Here is a 17094-nt window from a genome sequence, read left to right on the forward strand (position 1 = left end):
CACAGACCTAGGATCAGGATTCCATCCATCCTCGAAGCCTAAGCATAACCATTGTTAACAACTGACTTTAGACCAGTCTCTAGAGGGGCAACTCCATCCTACTGGCCACTGACCTGTGTTGATGTGCTGACTGGGCTTGCTGGTGTGCATGGGGCCGTGACAGGCAGACGGGGGTGGCTGAGGTTGCAATGGGCCTTGTGGTGGGATGACCCCAGTGCGGGTGAAGAACTGGTTGATGGAGGAGCACAGGTCGGCTATCTGGGCCGGGTCCAGGGACCAGTTGTTCAGCTCCGCCTGCCTCATACTTTCCTTTAGTCCTGTCAGACACACACAGACGGGGTCATTTTAGTTTCACTAGTCCTAGGTGCCTTCCTCTTGTTCTAGTCTTCTTTTCCCTCACCTGTACTGGTCTGAAAACTGGTGTTGCAAAAATTATGGTAACTTTCCCAGAAGATTTCAAGAAACAGGAGGGAAAAAGCAGGAAATTCAAACATACTCCAGCTGGAATTTCTGGAAAACCTGGGAATTTTGGGAAAGTTAACGTATTTCTGCAACCCTACTGAAAACACAAGATGGATGAAAGCAGTATGCTAATTAGGGTAGAAGGAGGATTGGGTTCCACCATTGCTGCTCGACTGTGAAGGAGGTCAAGTGCTGTGGGGGCGAGTTGCATCTAAACATTCAGCACTGTCATCAATCATAAATAGATGTGCAGCTTTGTGCAATGACCCTGATAAGAGTGCTCCACAGCCAGGGATAATTAGATTATTCACACTGAGGCAGTGGCCAAGCAGACTAGAGACTAGGGCTGCAGTTACCGCTGCAACCCTGTTCCCTACGTTGTCCACTACTTTTGACTAGGGGCCTCTGGTCAAAAAGTAGTGCACTACATTGGGAATAGGGTGCCATTTCAGATGCATATAGTGCACTTCATTGGTAATAAGGTGCCATTTCATATGCATCCTAGGATAGGCCGTTTCTACCTCGGAAGCTATCATTGACATTGGGCTACATCCATTTAACAGATGCTCTGTATCCAAAGTGACTTACAACCTACACATAGGGTCTAACATATTGTGATGTCACTTTTGCATACAAAACATTAAGAGCACCTTCCTAATATTGAATTGCATCCTCCACAGGAATGCTGGCCTATGTTGACTCCAATGCTTCCCACAGTTGTTGTCAATTTGGCTGGATGTCCTTTGGGTGTTGGCCCATTCTTGATAGACACAGGAAACTGTTGAGAGTTGAAAAACCAAGAAACGTTGCAGCTCTTGACACAAACCGGTGAGCCTGGCACCTACTACCATACCCTGTTCAAAAGCACGTACATCTTTTGTCTTGCCCATTCACCCTCTGAATGGCACACATACACAATCCATGCCTCAATTATCTCAAGGCTTAAAAATCCTTCTTTAACCTGTCTCCTCCCCTTCATCTACACTGATTGAAGTGGACTTAACAGGTGACATTAAGGGGTCATAGCTGTCACCTGGATTCACCTGGTCATTCTATGTCATGAAAGAGTTTTGTGTCAAAGGGACTCGCAAGAAAAATTATTTGACGGTAAGTGACATTTTTGTACATTTCAGTATAATTTCCAAATGAATAACCTGTGCATAATGATGAACGCATAAAATGTATTTAAATTCAGTAATAAGGCTACAATAAGGAGCTAGAAGATGATTGTGACAGAAGGTTTTATAATAGCATTATACACGTGACGTTACCACCATTTTTTACATTTAGGATATGCTAGTCGGTGGTTTTGGCGGCCTAGAGGTTAGAGGGGTGGGCTTGCTACCAGAAGGTTTCCGGTTCAAATCCTGGAAGAAAATCTGATGGGATTTGAGCCGACTACTAGAGTGTTGTTAGTGACAAATCCAAGAAAGATAACCTCACCTGCTGTTGTGCAAGGAACAACACTGTTGTGGCTCCCACTGCTCCAGCCTCTTCAACCTAATGTGTATGTGTGCGTGTAATCAGTGGTTTGGTCCGTCAGTGGTTTGGTCCGTATTCCTTCTTCTTACCTTGGAATGGAGAGAGGTCCACGTCAGCCCAGTTGTAGCTGCCGGCGATGCGACAGCTCTCCTTCAGCCAGTCCAAGTTGGGGTACCAGTCGGCTGACAGACCTGCACAGACACACAGAAGTTTTCCCCCTAGACTTCTTCCTGGTGTAGCACCAGTGCCCCAAAACCAATTAGGCATCTAATAATTCTATTGAAACAAACCTAAAAAACAATTATTTTAGGTAGGGGGAGTGGGCAATAGAGCGAGGCAGGGTCAGTGCTAGGGAGGAAGGCACAACTAAGTAACGGTAGGAGAAATTAGTCTTGTTAGCCCGGGAACACGATTAGGGAAACATTGACACAAGAGCACAGTGCTGCAATCAACAGAGTAGGATGCAGTGACGCTTTTGACCACAAGATGTCATTTTTTTCACAGAGTAAATTCAAGTCACAGACGTTAGTGAAGAGGAATGATTTTCTGCCTTAAACCACAAACGGCAACACATTTGAAGCTGTGGATCAAAGACAGGGGATTGCTTTCATTCATCCCAGGCGCTGTGGAGAGGGAAATAACCTAGATAATGCAGCGTCTATTTGTACAGGGCTTTTCTCTGAGCCTAGAGCCCAGTGCAGAGACACAGGAAAAACAAAGAGTAGCCCAGGCAAATGAGAGACCTCGGCGAGGTTCAGAAATGCCTGTCTCTATGAGTTTAAGTCTGCTTCACACGGTGTAACACGCTTTGAGGAGTAGTGGGAAAACAAACTACATAGCTAATACAATGCAATCCATGAGTCCTTGCTGAGCATGTAGGGAGTAGTATTTATGGATAGCAGCTGAACCCGAGTCCTGCCTTAAGCTTCAGACACACCACCACAACGAATGGCTAAAAGCAGCGGGTGGCCGTCCTATCGTTTGTTGTCGCCGCAGTGTGTTAAAGTGACCGCCTGCTGGGTGTCGCCGAGCGGTTGCTGTTTGTGCGGTTTCAGCATGTGGAATCGTCGGGAAATTAACAGAAAATGACAGACGATATTCTAGTCAGAGGCACTCGGCCATCCATTGTTTAGGTGCGTTTTGTCTCAGACAGTACACTAGTGGGTCTTACCAGTGTTGGTGCAGGGCATCTGTGCTGGCTGGCCAGTATGGCTCTGGAGGTGCTGTGACTGCTGCTGCCCACTGTTGGGGTGCTGGCGGTGTTGAGGGTGCTGTGAGTGCTGCCTGTGCTGAGTGTGTTGATGAGGTTGGTGTTGGTTGTGTGTGGCGTGGGGAGAGAGGTGCTGCGAGTGGGGCGGGTGGTGATTATGGCGGTGACCGTGGTTGTGTGCATGTTGGTGGTTGTGGGCGTTGATGCCCCTGCTGCTGCCCCGGCCAGGGGAGTGCTGGTAGGAGCACAACGTCCGTGGCTGCTGGCTCGATTCGCTGGGCATACCCATGAGACCTGCAGGGCCAACCACAATCACAGACAGACAGACAGGACAGGAAAGGTTAGAAGCACTACACCTATGCCACTACAGTGCAGCATGCGACTGCTATTGATACAGAGATGTTTTCTCAACCTGGAGGGATTTCATTCTGATGGTTTTGATGAATTTGACTCTCTTGATGCATGTGTGTTATTTAAACTGATATCTGCCTTACCACATCAGGAATCCTCACTGAAGCTCCGAGGGTGCATTTCAATAGTCTAAAGTGTCATTCACCTTCATTTGCACTGGCAGGCTTTCATCAGTCTTTCACAACACAGATGAAGGAAAGGAGACGGGAGAGGAGAAGCCACTTTAGTCTATTGAGATGCACCCTGACTGAGTCAGTCCATGTGGTTTAGACACGCTTTGGTTTTCTAGGGAGGGTGAGGAGCTTGGCTGCTTGGGTGACTCACAGCATTTCAGCCCCTCAAAGGCAATGACTACTGACGCCATTCCTTTGGTAGAAGCATTTAAAAAATATATATATATATATATTTTTTTCTTTATCCTTTATTTAACTAGGCAAGTCAGTTAAGAACAAATTCTTATTTACATTGATGGCCTACCCCGGCCAAACCCAGACAACGCTGGGCCAATTGTGCGCCACCCAATCACGGCCAGATGTGATACAGCCTGGATTCGAACCAGGGACTGTAGTGACGCCTCTTGCACTGAGATGCAGTGCCTTAGACCGCTATGCCACAGGAGCCCCAAGCATGCAAGGCATTGAGCTTCACTTTGCCTAGGCTGTGGGGGCCATAGAAATAGAATGTAACACATATTGTAGGATGGCATTTTCACAATGCAGGAGAGCACAGATTGATGCAAAAAATACCCGTAAACATCACTATAATATGGCAGCGTGATTTAATTTCTAACTTTTAAATATACATATAACAATGTACGCTATATGGAGGCAATTATTTAACTAGGCTAGAGTTGTGGGGGTTTTGCATGACGAAAACTTTGCCCATACTGTATGGTGGGAGTACAAAAAACTGCCAACTCATAAAAGAGGTGCTGGGACCTCATACACTGTGGGATTAAGTGCTATGCTTACAGTGCCACTCCAGCCATGGTACACCTGCTAAAAAGCAGCAATCATAGCCATTGACTTTCAATGCCCTAGGCTTTGTCATTGTTATTTATTCTCGTAGTGATGTATATTTCTTACGTTTTTATATTTCATTGTACACAATTCAGCTTGTTTGCTCCTCCTTGTACAATATTTTTTGAACAATAAAAAGAAACTGTCATTAAATAATTGATTTCAAGCAGCAGACCGACAGAGCGCATCCATGTCTGGGGTTAGAGAAGGTGGATGGTATAACAAGCAGGAAGAGGCCCTGTTGACCCAATAGGAAGCTACAGGAAGCAATTAGCGAGAAGCTTCACAATCTAATTAGCAAGTATCAAAGTTAGTCACACAGCCGCTGCACTTTGCTCCAATCATGTGTGAATACAATGTTTATTTTTTTCTGAGAATTCCCCTTGATTGCCTGGCTCGTTTGACTAAGTGACGCAAAGATTTTAGATCTTTAGCACAATTGATTATTTGTTTATGCGAGTTCAATAGAGGAATACAAAGAAATAATTGTATTACTGGTTAACGTAATTAACCATCCAAACTTTGGTGTAGGAGATCGCCATGATGTTGTGGTGTGTGCTTTTAGCTAACCAGTAAAATAATCAGTAGAAAAAGCATGTTACATTCCCACTTGTGTTCCCCATGCAGCTCTTCCTCTGTTCTCTCATCAACCGGGTATGACGGGAGCTTGTTTTCTTTCAAATACTTCAGCTGTGTTCGATTTAGCTAGCCTGCTGCAAACGGCAGCGTGACTACAGGCAGGCTCAATCAAATGCCCCAAAGTATTTTGATAGAAAACAAAACATTATATGAACCCAGGTCTGCATCAGAGTGCTTCTGCCCATGACTCACCATGCTGGCTGAAGGACTGCTCAAAGACAGACTTGTAGAGGCTGCGGAAGGAGGCACTGAGGTCCTCGAAGTCGGAGAAGAGGAGCTGCTTGTCCCCCTCGGCCACGTTGTACTGGGGCTGGGGAGGAGGAGGAAGTGGAGGGGGAGGATGCAGCTTTAAACTCAGAGACTGGGAGGAGGGTTCTGAGTGACTACTGACCTACAGAGAGAGAGAGGCAAAGGGTATTTTCATTACTTTGGTTAAAAAGGCTGGATGCTAACTTGAGGTATCCACACTGTGCCTGTTTAAGGCATGGTAGTGAACATGTTTTCTATATCCCTGTCTTCTGCTGGTCAGTCCCCCTTCTAACCCGAGAGCCCAGGCCGATTGTATCTATACTAAGCCAGCACCTCTTTCGGAGACCACGACAACCAACAACATTTTTTGCGTTACGAAAATTCTCATGTTAGGATTCTGCCCTAATTACCTTCAAGGCAATTTACTGAGGGAATAACACATAACACTACAGTGGTTTATACAATACAGTTATTCTACTTCTATAAAGTCCATCATTTACAGTGCCTTCAGAAAGTATTCATACCCCTTGACTTTTTCCACATTTTGTTGAATTATAGTCTGGATTAAATTGTTTTTTTCTGTTGTTATTTTTTAAAATCACCCATATACAAACAATAACCCATAATGACAAGGTGAAAACATGTTTTTTGTAAATGTATTGAAAATGAAATACAGATAATAACTAATTTACATTATTCACACCCTTGAGTCAATACTTTGTAGAAGCACCTTTAGCAGTGATTACAGCTGTGAGTCTTGAGGTGAGTCTCTAAGAGCGTTCCACACCTGGATTGTGCAACATTTGCCCATTATTCTTGGCAAAATTGTTCAAGCTCTGACAAATTGGTTGTGGATCATTGCTAGACAACCATTTTCAGGTCTTGCCATAGATGTTTGATTTAAGTCAAAACTGTAACTAGAACATTCAGGAACATTCCCTGTCTTCTTGGCAAGCAACTTCAGTGTAGATTTGGCCTTGTTTCTCAGGTTATTGTCCTGCAGAAAGGTTCATTCATCTCTCAGTGTCTGGTGGAAACAGACTGAACCAGGTTTTCCTGTCAGATTTTACTTGTGCTTAGCTTGATTCCATATTTTTTATCCTGAAAAACTCCCCAGTCCTTAACGATTACAAGCATACCCATAACATGATGCTGCCTCCACTATGCTTGAAAATATGCAGAGTGGTACTCAGTAATGTGTTGCATTGGATTTGCCCCAAACAGAACTTATGTCCTAAATACAAAGTTTTAATTGCATTGCCATGTTCTTTGCAGACTTACTTTAGTGCCTTGTTGCAAACAGGATGCATGTTTTGGAACATTTTATTCTATACAGGCTTCATTCTTTTCACTCTGTCAATTAAGTCAGTACTATGGAGTATCTACAACGGTGTTGATTCATCCTCAATGTTCTCCTATCACAGCCAGTAAACTCTGTAACTGTTTTAAAGTCACCATTGGCCTCATGGTGAAATACCTGAGTGGTTTCCTTCCTATCTGGCAACTGAGTTAGGAGCGACGCTTGTATCTTGGTATTGATTGGGTGTAGTGATACGCCATACAAAGTGTATAACTTCACCATGATTAAAGGGATATTCAATGTCAGCTTTAAAAAAAATTGTTTTTATCTACCAATAGGTGCCCTTCTTTGCGAGGCATTGGAAAACCTCCCTGGTCTTTGTGGTTGAATCTGTGTTTGAAATTCACTGCTCGATAGAGGAACCTTGTAGATACTTGTATGTGTGGTGTACAGATATGAGGTAGTCATTTAAAAAATAATGTCAAACACTATTATTGCACACAGAATGAGCACATGCAACTTATTATGTGACTTGTTAAGCACGTTTTTACTCCTGAACGTATTTAGGCTTGCCATAACAAAGGGGTTGATTACTTATTGACTCAAGACATTTCAGCTTTTCATTTTTTATTAACATAATTCCACTGACATTCTGGGGTAGTATGTGTAGGCCAGTAGGAGATCTAGATGTAATCCATTTTAAATTCAGGCTATAATACAACAAAATGTGGACAAAGTCAAGAGGTGTAAATACTTTCTGAAGGCCCTGCATGTATAATATTTTCACCCTTTCACCATCCTAATTGTGGCTCTGCCATGTGCATTGGCCTCAAATATACAATTAGAAGTCCAATCGGCGTGGCACCTCCCTGAAGTTGATCCAACTGAAAGCGACACATTCATCCCTGCCAACGTGGCCTTTCTATCCAGCGATCTTGGCAGTGCTGGCACTTGAGACTTCAGCAGGAGACGCCAGGAGTAATCACCTTCAATGAGGAGGCGTCACCTGGGTGGACTAACGAAGCAGAACTAACCCTGATCCCACATGACTGGCCGTAAATTAGGTCTGGGGATTACCCCTGGAACGAGGGATGAGGGGATGGGAGGAAAACAGAGGATGGCCTCGAGAAAAGATAGATTAATTTGATGAAATTGTGTTGACCTTTTGTATAATGCAGGTGCGGGGGGGGGGAGGGGGTGATTGATAAACAAATGACAAACAGTTGCCTCATCTACCCCAAAAATATGTCCAACTATAGGTAACTGACAAAAAAATGGAAACACTTGAGTAAATGAGGGATATAAAGTATATAAACTCAGCAAAAAAAGAAATGGCCCCTTTTCAGGACCCTGTCTTTCAAAGATAATTGGTAAAAATAACTTCACAGCTCTTCATTGTAAAGGGTTTAAACACCGTTTCCCATGAACCATGAACCATAAACAATTAATGAACATTCACCTCTGGAATGGTCGTTAAGACACTAACAGCTTACAGACGGTGGGCAATTAAGGTCACAGTTATGAAAACTAAGTTAGGACACTAAAAGAGGCCTTTCTCTACTGACTCTGAAAACAAAAACAAATGGTGTCTGCTCCTCTGCATGAACGTGCCTTAGGCATGCTGCAAGGAGGCATGAGGACTGCAGATGTGACCAGGGCAATAAATTGCAATGTCCGTACTGTGAGACGCCTAAGACAGAGCTACAGGGAGACAGGAAGGACAGCTGATCGTCCTCGTAGTGGCAGACCACGTGTAACAACACCTGCACAGAATCGGTAGATCCGAACATCACACCTGCGGGACAAGTACAGGACGGCAACAGCAACTGCTGTAAACGCAGTTGACAGTGAGAGGACGTTTCTTTTTTTGTTGAGTTTAGGTCCTTCCACGCAGGTTTGGTTCCGGAGTTAATTAAGCAATTAACATCCCATCGTGTTTAGGGTCATTTATAAAAATGCTGGGCAGGCCATTATTTTGACTACCATGGCTATGCCCCCATAGGATGACAATGGACACGAGTGGTCACTGAGTGGTTTGATGAGCATGAAAACAATGTAAACCATATGTCACGGCTGTCTCAGTCACCAGATCTCAACCAAATTGAACACTTATTTGAGATTCTGAAGCGGCGCCGGAAAAAGCATTTTCTACCATCATAACAAAACACCAAATTATGGAATTTGTCATGGAAGAATGGTGTCACATCCTTCCAACAGAGTTCCAGACACTTGTAGAATCTATGCCAAAGTGCATTGAAGCTGTTCTGGCTTGTCGTTGCCAAACACCCAATTAAGACTTATGTTGGTGTTTCCTTTATTTTAGCAGATACCTTTCTATGTCCATTTTAGCACTTTCTTCCAATGATACTAAAGCATAGAATTCAGTTAGGACCACATTGTCTACTCACAGTCACAAAGGCCCGTATTGGTTCCCACACTGCACCCACATTTGACCATAGCACATAGTGGACTAAGTCTTTGGGGTTCTTTGCTTTGGCCGACACTACAGACCATGAAAAAGTAGACGCTACAACGCCACAGGAGTGCCTTGGTTTAAATAAACCGTTTGTGGCAATCCTAGGTGCCCGGTAAGGATTAGGTTGAGAAAACAGGTGGTTTCTAGTTTCCACTGGATAACAAACCAAATGCCCTGTGATGAACAGTAAGACACAGGCTCTTACAAAGCAAATGTTCAGTTTTGTTTCTACTCTACCCCTTAATTCCCCAAAGAAACAACCCTTTAGGTACGAATTTAACCCTCGCCTCAGTAGTGTGTTCATGCACACCACCCTACTCCAGGTATTTCCACAGTGTTTGTGGTAGACCTGGAATAGTTAAGGGGCTGTGTGTGAGTAGTGACTGTGTTACACAGCTGTGGCCTCAGACACAAACAATAACACAGCCTCACATTGTAGTTTGATCTAAAATAAGGACACGCGACAACGAGTTTCTAGCTCCAGCCTGTTTATTAACCTAACCCTCGCATGTCCTACATACAGTGGGGCAAAAAAGTATTTAATCATCCACCAATTGTGCAAGTTCTCCCACTTAAAAAGTTGAGAGAGGCCTGTAATTTTCATCATAGGTATTTATTTGCAAATAACTATCTGTTGTCCTTTCATGAGAAGGTCTCCATTACAGTGGAAGTCACGTTGGTGCACCCAATAGGGCTTCAGCAGTTGAGGCAGTTCCTCCTGCCTGGGCCATCCCTTTTTGCACTGCTGTACTATCTGTTGGCAGATGTGGTCTCGTTGTTGCTCCTCTGCAATCTGCTGCAGTTTGGTCTGAGATGCAGGTAGACTGTCCCTTATTGCATTAATGGACACCTGTACCTCACCCTCTAGACATTGCTCCTCCTCTGATAATGGATGTTTAATTGGGGCCCTGGAGAGTGCATCTGCTGTGGTCAGTGCCTTCCCTGGCACATACACCATCTTGTAGGTGAACCTCAGTAATCTGAGGCAGAAGCGCAGAACTCTGGGAGGCAAGTCATCCAGTGCTTTTGTCCCTAACAGAGCCAACAGTGGCTTGTGATCAGTCTCTGCTGTAAACTGCAGGCCAATAAGGTATTGGCTGAACCTTTCACATGCCCATGTGATAGCCAACGCCTCCTTCTCCAATTGAGCATATATTTGCTCTGTGTCGGATAAGCTTCGGGAGATGTATGCTATTGGACGCCACTCCATGTTGTCCTGCATCTGTGTGAGGACCGCCCCTAGCTCAAAGGATGATGCATCTGCTGATACTTTTGTCTTAGCGTGGGGACGGTACTGGGCCAGCACTCTCTGTGAGGCCAGATCTCCTTTGATTTTGTCAAACGCTACCTGTTGCATGTGACCCCATGACCAGTCATTCTCTTTGGCTAGTAAGACTCTCAGAAGTTTGGTTGTATCTGAGAACTGTGGGAGGAACTTACCCACATGTGTGGCCATGCCTAAGAAGGTCCTGACTTCAGCAACATTCTGGGGTCTGGGCATATCTGTGATGGCGCTGATCTTCTCTGGGTCCGGCTCTATTCCAGCTGCACTGATTTTGTGTCCCAAGAACAAGACCTCTGATTGTGCAAAAGTGCATTTTTCATTGAGTGTCAGGCCAGTCTTCTGGAGTCGGGTCAGAACTGCTGTGAGCCTTACATCATGTTCTGCCCTGTCCCTTCCGCACACGAGCACATCGTCCGCGTGGACTATGACGCCACTCAGCCCATCCAACAGCTGGGACATGCGTCTTTGGAAATGCTCAGGACCGGAAGCGATTCCAAATGGCAAAACAGTAACAGCCAAACGGTGTTATAAACGTTGTGAGTGTCCTATTCTCTGATGACAGCGGTATCTGCCAGAAAACTGAGCGGGTATCCAGCTTTGTGAAGACTTGTGAGCCATCCAAATGAGCCAGTGACTACTCAACAGATGGTAAGATGTGTCTCTCTCTGCAGAGTGCCTCATTCAATTTAGTCATGTCCACACAGATCCTTATTTCCCCATTGGCTTTTGGCACCACTACCATCCCTGCACACCAGTCTGTGGGACTCTCTATTTTAGACACCGCCCCAGTTTCTTCCATCCTCCCCAACTCTTCCTTTACTCTGGCCAATAAAGGGATAGGCACCCGGCAGGGGGTGGTAAGGGCATAGGGGACAGCATCCTCTTTCAAGTGGATTTTGTAGTCACCTTCTATCCTTCCTAGACCAAAAAACACTTTTGGGAATTTATTTTTGAAAACCTCACCTGGGTCCTCCAGTTCGCTCACTCTCTCAATGAGTTGCAATGCTTCAATTGCTGGCAGCCCCAGCAACGGTCTGGCTAGAGAGTCAATGACGAAGACAGGGTGGATGGCACTTTTGTCTTTACTCTCCAGTTTAATCACCAAGTGCCCTACCACTGGTAAAATGTTATTACTGGGCCCATACAGTTTTTTGTTTGTAGAAAGCAAAGGGCCATCTCTGCTATAGCTATACAGCCTAGTTGGGATAGTTGTCACTGCTGCCCCAGTGTCTAGTTTAAATGACACAACCTCCTCATTGAGTTTAATGTCTGAATGCCAGCCAGTATTGTTTCCCTTTACTTCTCCCAGAAAGATGCTGTCCTGCTGTACCTACTCTGAAACCTCATGCATTTGCTTTAATCGACAGACAGCTGAAAAGTCTCCTCTCCTGTGACATGTCCTGCATTCCGCATCCTTTGCTGGGCAATCTTTCCATCTGTGGAAAGGGGATTTCCCACATTTGCGAAAAACACTTGAACTAGCTACTGGTGCTGTCTGTGATTGTTTTCTCCACGTCTGTCTCTGTTCTGTGTTCCCCTCCGTTGTTTTAGCTCTGTATGAAAATGCATGTATTTCCCCACTCTCTTCGTTCTGCAAGGAGCTGCTGTCGCGCAGAATCGTCTGCTGTCTTTTTACTGTCTCACTCTGCCTAACCTGGTTTACAGCTTTGGACAAGGTAAGCTGGGAATCCAACTGTAACTTTTCAGAAAGTGATATATTTCTTATTCCGACTACAATCCGATCTCGGATCAGCTCTTCCCTGAGCGCGCCAAACTGACAATGTTCTGCTAGTTTGTGAACAGCTGTGATAAAACTGTCAGTGGTTTCACCCTGCTCCTGTTTGCGCATTTTAAACATAGCTCTTTCAAAACAGTCTTTAACGACATTGTAGTTAAGTTTCTCTTCCTCGGTCAACGTTGAAGCATTTAATATATATCCTCGGCTTCATCACCCATAGAGTAGATCAGTGTATTAACTTGAAATGCCTCATTTTTCACGTTTAAGCCTGATGCTACCCTCTACCTTTCAAAGCGCCTGATCCATTTCGGCCAGTTTTGAATGTCCATACAAACAAAATTCTCCGGGGGACTAATGCGAAATCCGTCAGCACCTAGCCACTGGCCTGTCCGTGTTTGCGCCAGAGCCCGTTGAACTTGGAGTCGCAAACCCTGAAATCCCGCCAGCTTCTTCCTCTTGCAACATGTTGCTTAGCAGTAACTTAGTCCTTGCTCGTTAGCTAGCACAATAATGATATGCGCAGTTTTATCTCCAGCACTGTTCCCTCCCTGCTTTGAAACAGCCTGAATGTATGATTTACTTGGTACGTCCTTCACGTTTACGTGAATTTTAAAACCACTTCTGACACCATGTAGTATGATGATCTAAAATAACCCCCAAGGGACATCCTACTACACACATGAGCAGCATTGCCCCAATAACCACTGAAGCAAACACTGGCTGGGAAAAGTCCACTCTGATCCAAGACTGAAGTCGTGTACAGCAGTAAAGGTCGACCAATAGCAACAATGGCAGATTCCCACTAAGATTTTGAATGACAAATAAAATAAATATAATTTTTCAAGCAAAGATCACTCAAATCTATATAGGCAGTCAGGTTTAGATGTTCCCTATCTCTACCATTTGACACAACACTTATTCTCTGCCCCAAATAGCACCCTATTACATATAGTGCATTACTCTTGACCAGAGTCATATGGGTCCTGGTTAAAAGTAGCAATATAAAAGGGAATAAAGAGCCCCATGGGTCACAGTCTTAGTATAGCTTTCGTTCTCCTCAAGCCGTTGGACATGAAACGTCCTGTTGCGGCAGCGTTAGCGGTGTTATTAAGTGAGGTGCGTGACGTACCGGCGTGTAGCTGTGCACGATGCTGTTGAGGTTGACTGAGGCCAGGCTCTGGTCAGAGAGGCTGTTATTGAGGCTGCTCCTGGGGCTGTCGCTGTCCTCCTGCTCAGTCTTGTACAACACTACCTGGAACAAAGATGGTGGTTGTTAATATCCCCAACTGGAACAAAGATGGCCAATGTTTATATCACTTGCTGGAATAACAGACCTGCCAAGTTTGAAGAATTGTTATGAGTACCACTTCAGCGCGGCGGGGGCACCCACACTGCTCAAATCAAAGGCAAATGCACTTTTTTTGGCCTAATATTGATGTTGGCAGAAGACTTATGGGTACGTGGTAATTTTCTGCTCTTCAGTAGCGAACTAGAAATACATTTAAATGTACAAATCAGGGTTCTCCCTAGGATTTTCTGACAAAGTGGTGCTGGTCTAAGGTTGGGTAGGGGGAGGTACGGAGATGGTTAGTCAACTCCCCCCTCAGGAGGTTGGAGCATTTTGCATTTGAAAAACCTGTAAATGCCATTTCTAAAAACCTAGAGTCTAAAAGGGATACTTAGGGATTTATCTACTTCCCAGAGTCAGATGAACACATGGATACCATTTGTATGTCTCTGTGTACAGTATGAAGGAAGATAGAGGTAGTTTTGCGAGCCAATTCTAACTAGCGTTAGCACAATGACTGGAAGTCTATGGGTATCTGCTAGCATGCTATTTCCAGTCATTGCACTAAAGCTAGTTAGCAATTTCTCTAGCGCTAGTTAGCAACTTCTTTCACACTACATGCAGAGACATCATCTGACTCTGGGGAAGTCCCTAAGTATCCATTGAAATTATAGCAAACAATGTAGCCAACACAGAAGTATTCTGTTTGATTCTACATTAAATTGAGGTGGTCTCTATGAAACTTTCAAATGTTTCTAAGTTAAACTTAGGGGTAATGATTATTCTAATTAATAGGTGTCTTAATGTGGATAGTCTAGTGAAAAAGTAAACTGTCTTCATTTTGTTTGGGGAGAAAATTCTGACTAATTCAATTACTGGATGCACTGGATGTAGTAGTCTAGTTTACAGTAGGCTATTTGGAATATGAAACAACTGAACTAGGCCTATATGAGCTTGTTTCAGATCTCCATCCCTGACATAATGCATCAAGTTAGGTCTGACTACTAGGCTACCATTTATTCAACATGCCTTGTTGTCATTGGTAAACTAACTATTATCACATCATTAGCAGCCTACTGTTGACATTTAGATACAGATCGTGAACTGATTAACCCTTAAAAGGCCTTTGGGGAGGGGTTCTACGAAGCGAACATATGGGATTATTTTAAGATGGTCATACCATGGATCATTTAGGTATTTGAATTTGAATTTTAGGACCCCTGTAGGTATAATTCATTGATCAAATATTGAATTTGGCCTTTACTGCTATAGCCCATAGAAATGCATTGAATAACACAATCATAAATGGCAAAACAGACATTCAAAAATGAAACAATAAGGAATAAGGTTTTGAAGTGTCGTTCCTATATCTAGAAGATAAGAAGGCTAATAAATTATCCCCACAAAAATTGACATATTTAATCCCATTTTTTTGCTGGCACAAAACTACTTCCATACTTCCCTTCACTTTTTAAACCGGTACCGGGTTACCTTAAGACGAGTTCCGTGACGCTTGTATCTGTCGTAGAACACCATCGTGTTCGTGAGTCTCCCCTTTCCATAGTGGGGTCATATTAGTTTGTTGCCCAAACGGTTTGATGCACCAGACAGAAGTTGGCACATCAGTGGAAACAACTTCAAACGAGTCCCGTGGGGCTTGTAGGGTTCGTGGAACAAACAGAGAAAACCAACGTGTAGGCCTAACAGTTCGCCCGCTACAAATGTTTTCCTGAGAAGAGCAATTTTAGGGATGTCTCTTGGACTGACAACGCAGGTGCGGAAGGCCGACACTAACGACATAGATTGCGACGCAGCCCATATACAGTGGGGCAAAAAGTATTTAGTCAGCCACCAATTGTGCAAGTTCTCCCACTTAAAAAGATGAGAGGCCTGTAATTTTCATCATAGGTACACTTCAACTATGACAGACAAAATGAGAAAAAAAATCCAGAAAATCACATTGTAGGATAATAAATAAGTGTTTGGTCACCTACAAACAAGCAAGATTTCTGGCTCTCACAGACCTCTGTCCTCCACTCGTTACCTGTATTAATAGCACCTGTTTGAAGTTGTTATCAGTATAAAAGACACCTGTCCACAACCTCAAACAGTCACACTCCAAACTCCACTATGGCCAAGACCAAAGAGTTGTCAAAGGACACCAGAAACAAAATTGTAGACCTGCACCAGGCTGGGAAGACTGAATCTGCAATAGGTAAGCAGCTTGGTTTGAAGAAATCAACTGTGGGAGCAATTATTAGGAAATGGAAGACATACAAGACCACTGATAATCTCCCTCGATCTGGGGCTCCACGCAAGATCTCACCCCGTGGGGTCAAAATTATCACAAGAATGGTGAGCAACAATCCTAGAACCACACGGGGGGACCTAGTGAATGACCTGCAGAGAGCTGGGACCAAAGTAACAAAGCCTACCATCAGTAACACACTACGCCGCCAGGGACTCAAATCCTGTATATATATAAAAAAAAAACATATATATCTCTAGCACAAACAGACAGCATTTAATGGGGATTTAAAAAAAAATGTTAATTAGATCGTCAATCGACCCTAGGGGGTTAATTAACATAGGCCTACTACTGTAATAGTTTATCATAACTTTCTGTGAAGGACGGTATTAGCGTAACATCTCTGTATGCCTTGTCTGTTTCCATTTACGCAACACCGGACGTTTCCTTGCTCGTCAATGCACTTGCGCCTACTACCGCTGTGGAGATCAAAGCATGTGCGGGCAACAAAGTGTTCTTGCTTAGTTGACTAAACGCTGTAGCTAACTACCTTCGTCGTAATGACGACGTAGCTAAGGAGCTAACTACAAAATAACACATGTGCTTGACTTACACATACAATTTGGGAAAATGTATTTGGCAAACAGCTCATTCTCCATTTTCCCTACCCCTTTTCCTCACCGTTGGTATCAAAGGAAAAAGTGGAGCGCTACCAGGAGGAGGAAAATAGTAGGCTATTACGACTATAGAGATTCTCTCCTCGCCCACAATGTGCCAACTGGAAACCTATTTTTTGCCTATTTTAAGGTAGTTCTTCGTACCAGCATACGTTGACTTCGGTAATAAAGATGGGCGCCATTAATATCACTACCTTGAACAAAGATGACCAGTGTTACAATATTGCCCCAGAGGTGTATGGGTTTGCATGTCATTACGACAGACAACTACCTTGTTAGTCACAGTGTTGATTGCCAGAGTGGGAGAGGCATCTCCGTACATGATACAGTCCATTCGCAGGGACTCCGATTCCAGGCTGTAGGGGGTGGAGGCCTGGAGAATAGGACAGAGTAATATAAGGGAGGGATGGGAGAGGGCTGTCTCTTGGTCTCTCTCTACAGCAGTGGTGGAAAAAGTACCCAATTGTCATACTTGAGTAAAAGTAAAGATAACTTAATAGAAAATTACTCAAGTGAAAGTCAACCAGTAAAATACAATTTGAGTAAAAATATTTGGTTTTAAATATCAAATGTAATTGCTAAAATATACTTAAATATCAAAAGTAAAAGT

At 43.9% G+C, this 17094-nt stretch overlaps 1 protein-coding gene across 1 annotated transcript in view; it reads right to left on the reverse strand.

The window, feature by feature from the left end:
* Positions 1-17094, reverse strand: part of LOC139416457 (forkhead box protein J3-like) — a 54811-nt gene that overhangs the window by 7449 nt on the left and 30268 nt on the right. The window contains exons 5-10 of the mRNA XM_071165073.1: positions 16756-16857; positions 13401-13523; positions 5416-5614; positions 3116-3448; positions 2034-2135; positions 114-317 (exon numbers count right to left, since the gene is read on the reverse strand). Coding sequence (XP_071021174.1) covers positions 114-317; positions 2034-2135; positions 3116-3448; positions 5416-5614; positions 13401-13523; positions 16756-16857 — 1063 coding nt within the window. The remainder of the gene's footprint in view (positions 1-113; positions 318-2033; positions 2136-3115; positions 3449-5415; positions 5615-13400; positions 13524-16755; positions 16858-17094) is intronic.

This window comes from Oncorhynchus clarkii, chromosome 9 (genome assembly GCF_045791955.1).
Source record: "Oncorhynchus clarkii lewisi isolate Uvic-CL-2024 chromosome 9, UVic_Ocla_1.0, whole genome shotgun sequence".
NCBI classification, from domain to species: domain Eukaryota; kingdom Metazoa; phylum Chordata; class Actinopteri; order Salmoniformes; family Salmonidae; genus Oncorhynchus; species Oncorhynchus clarkii.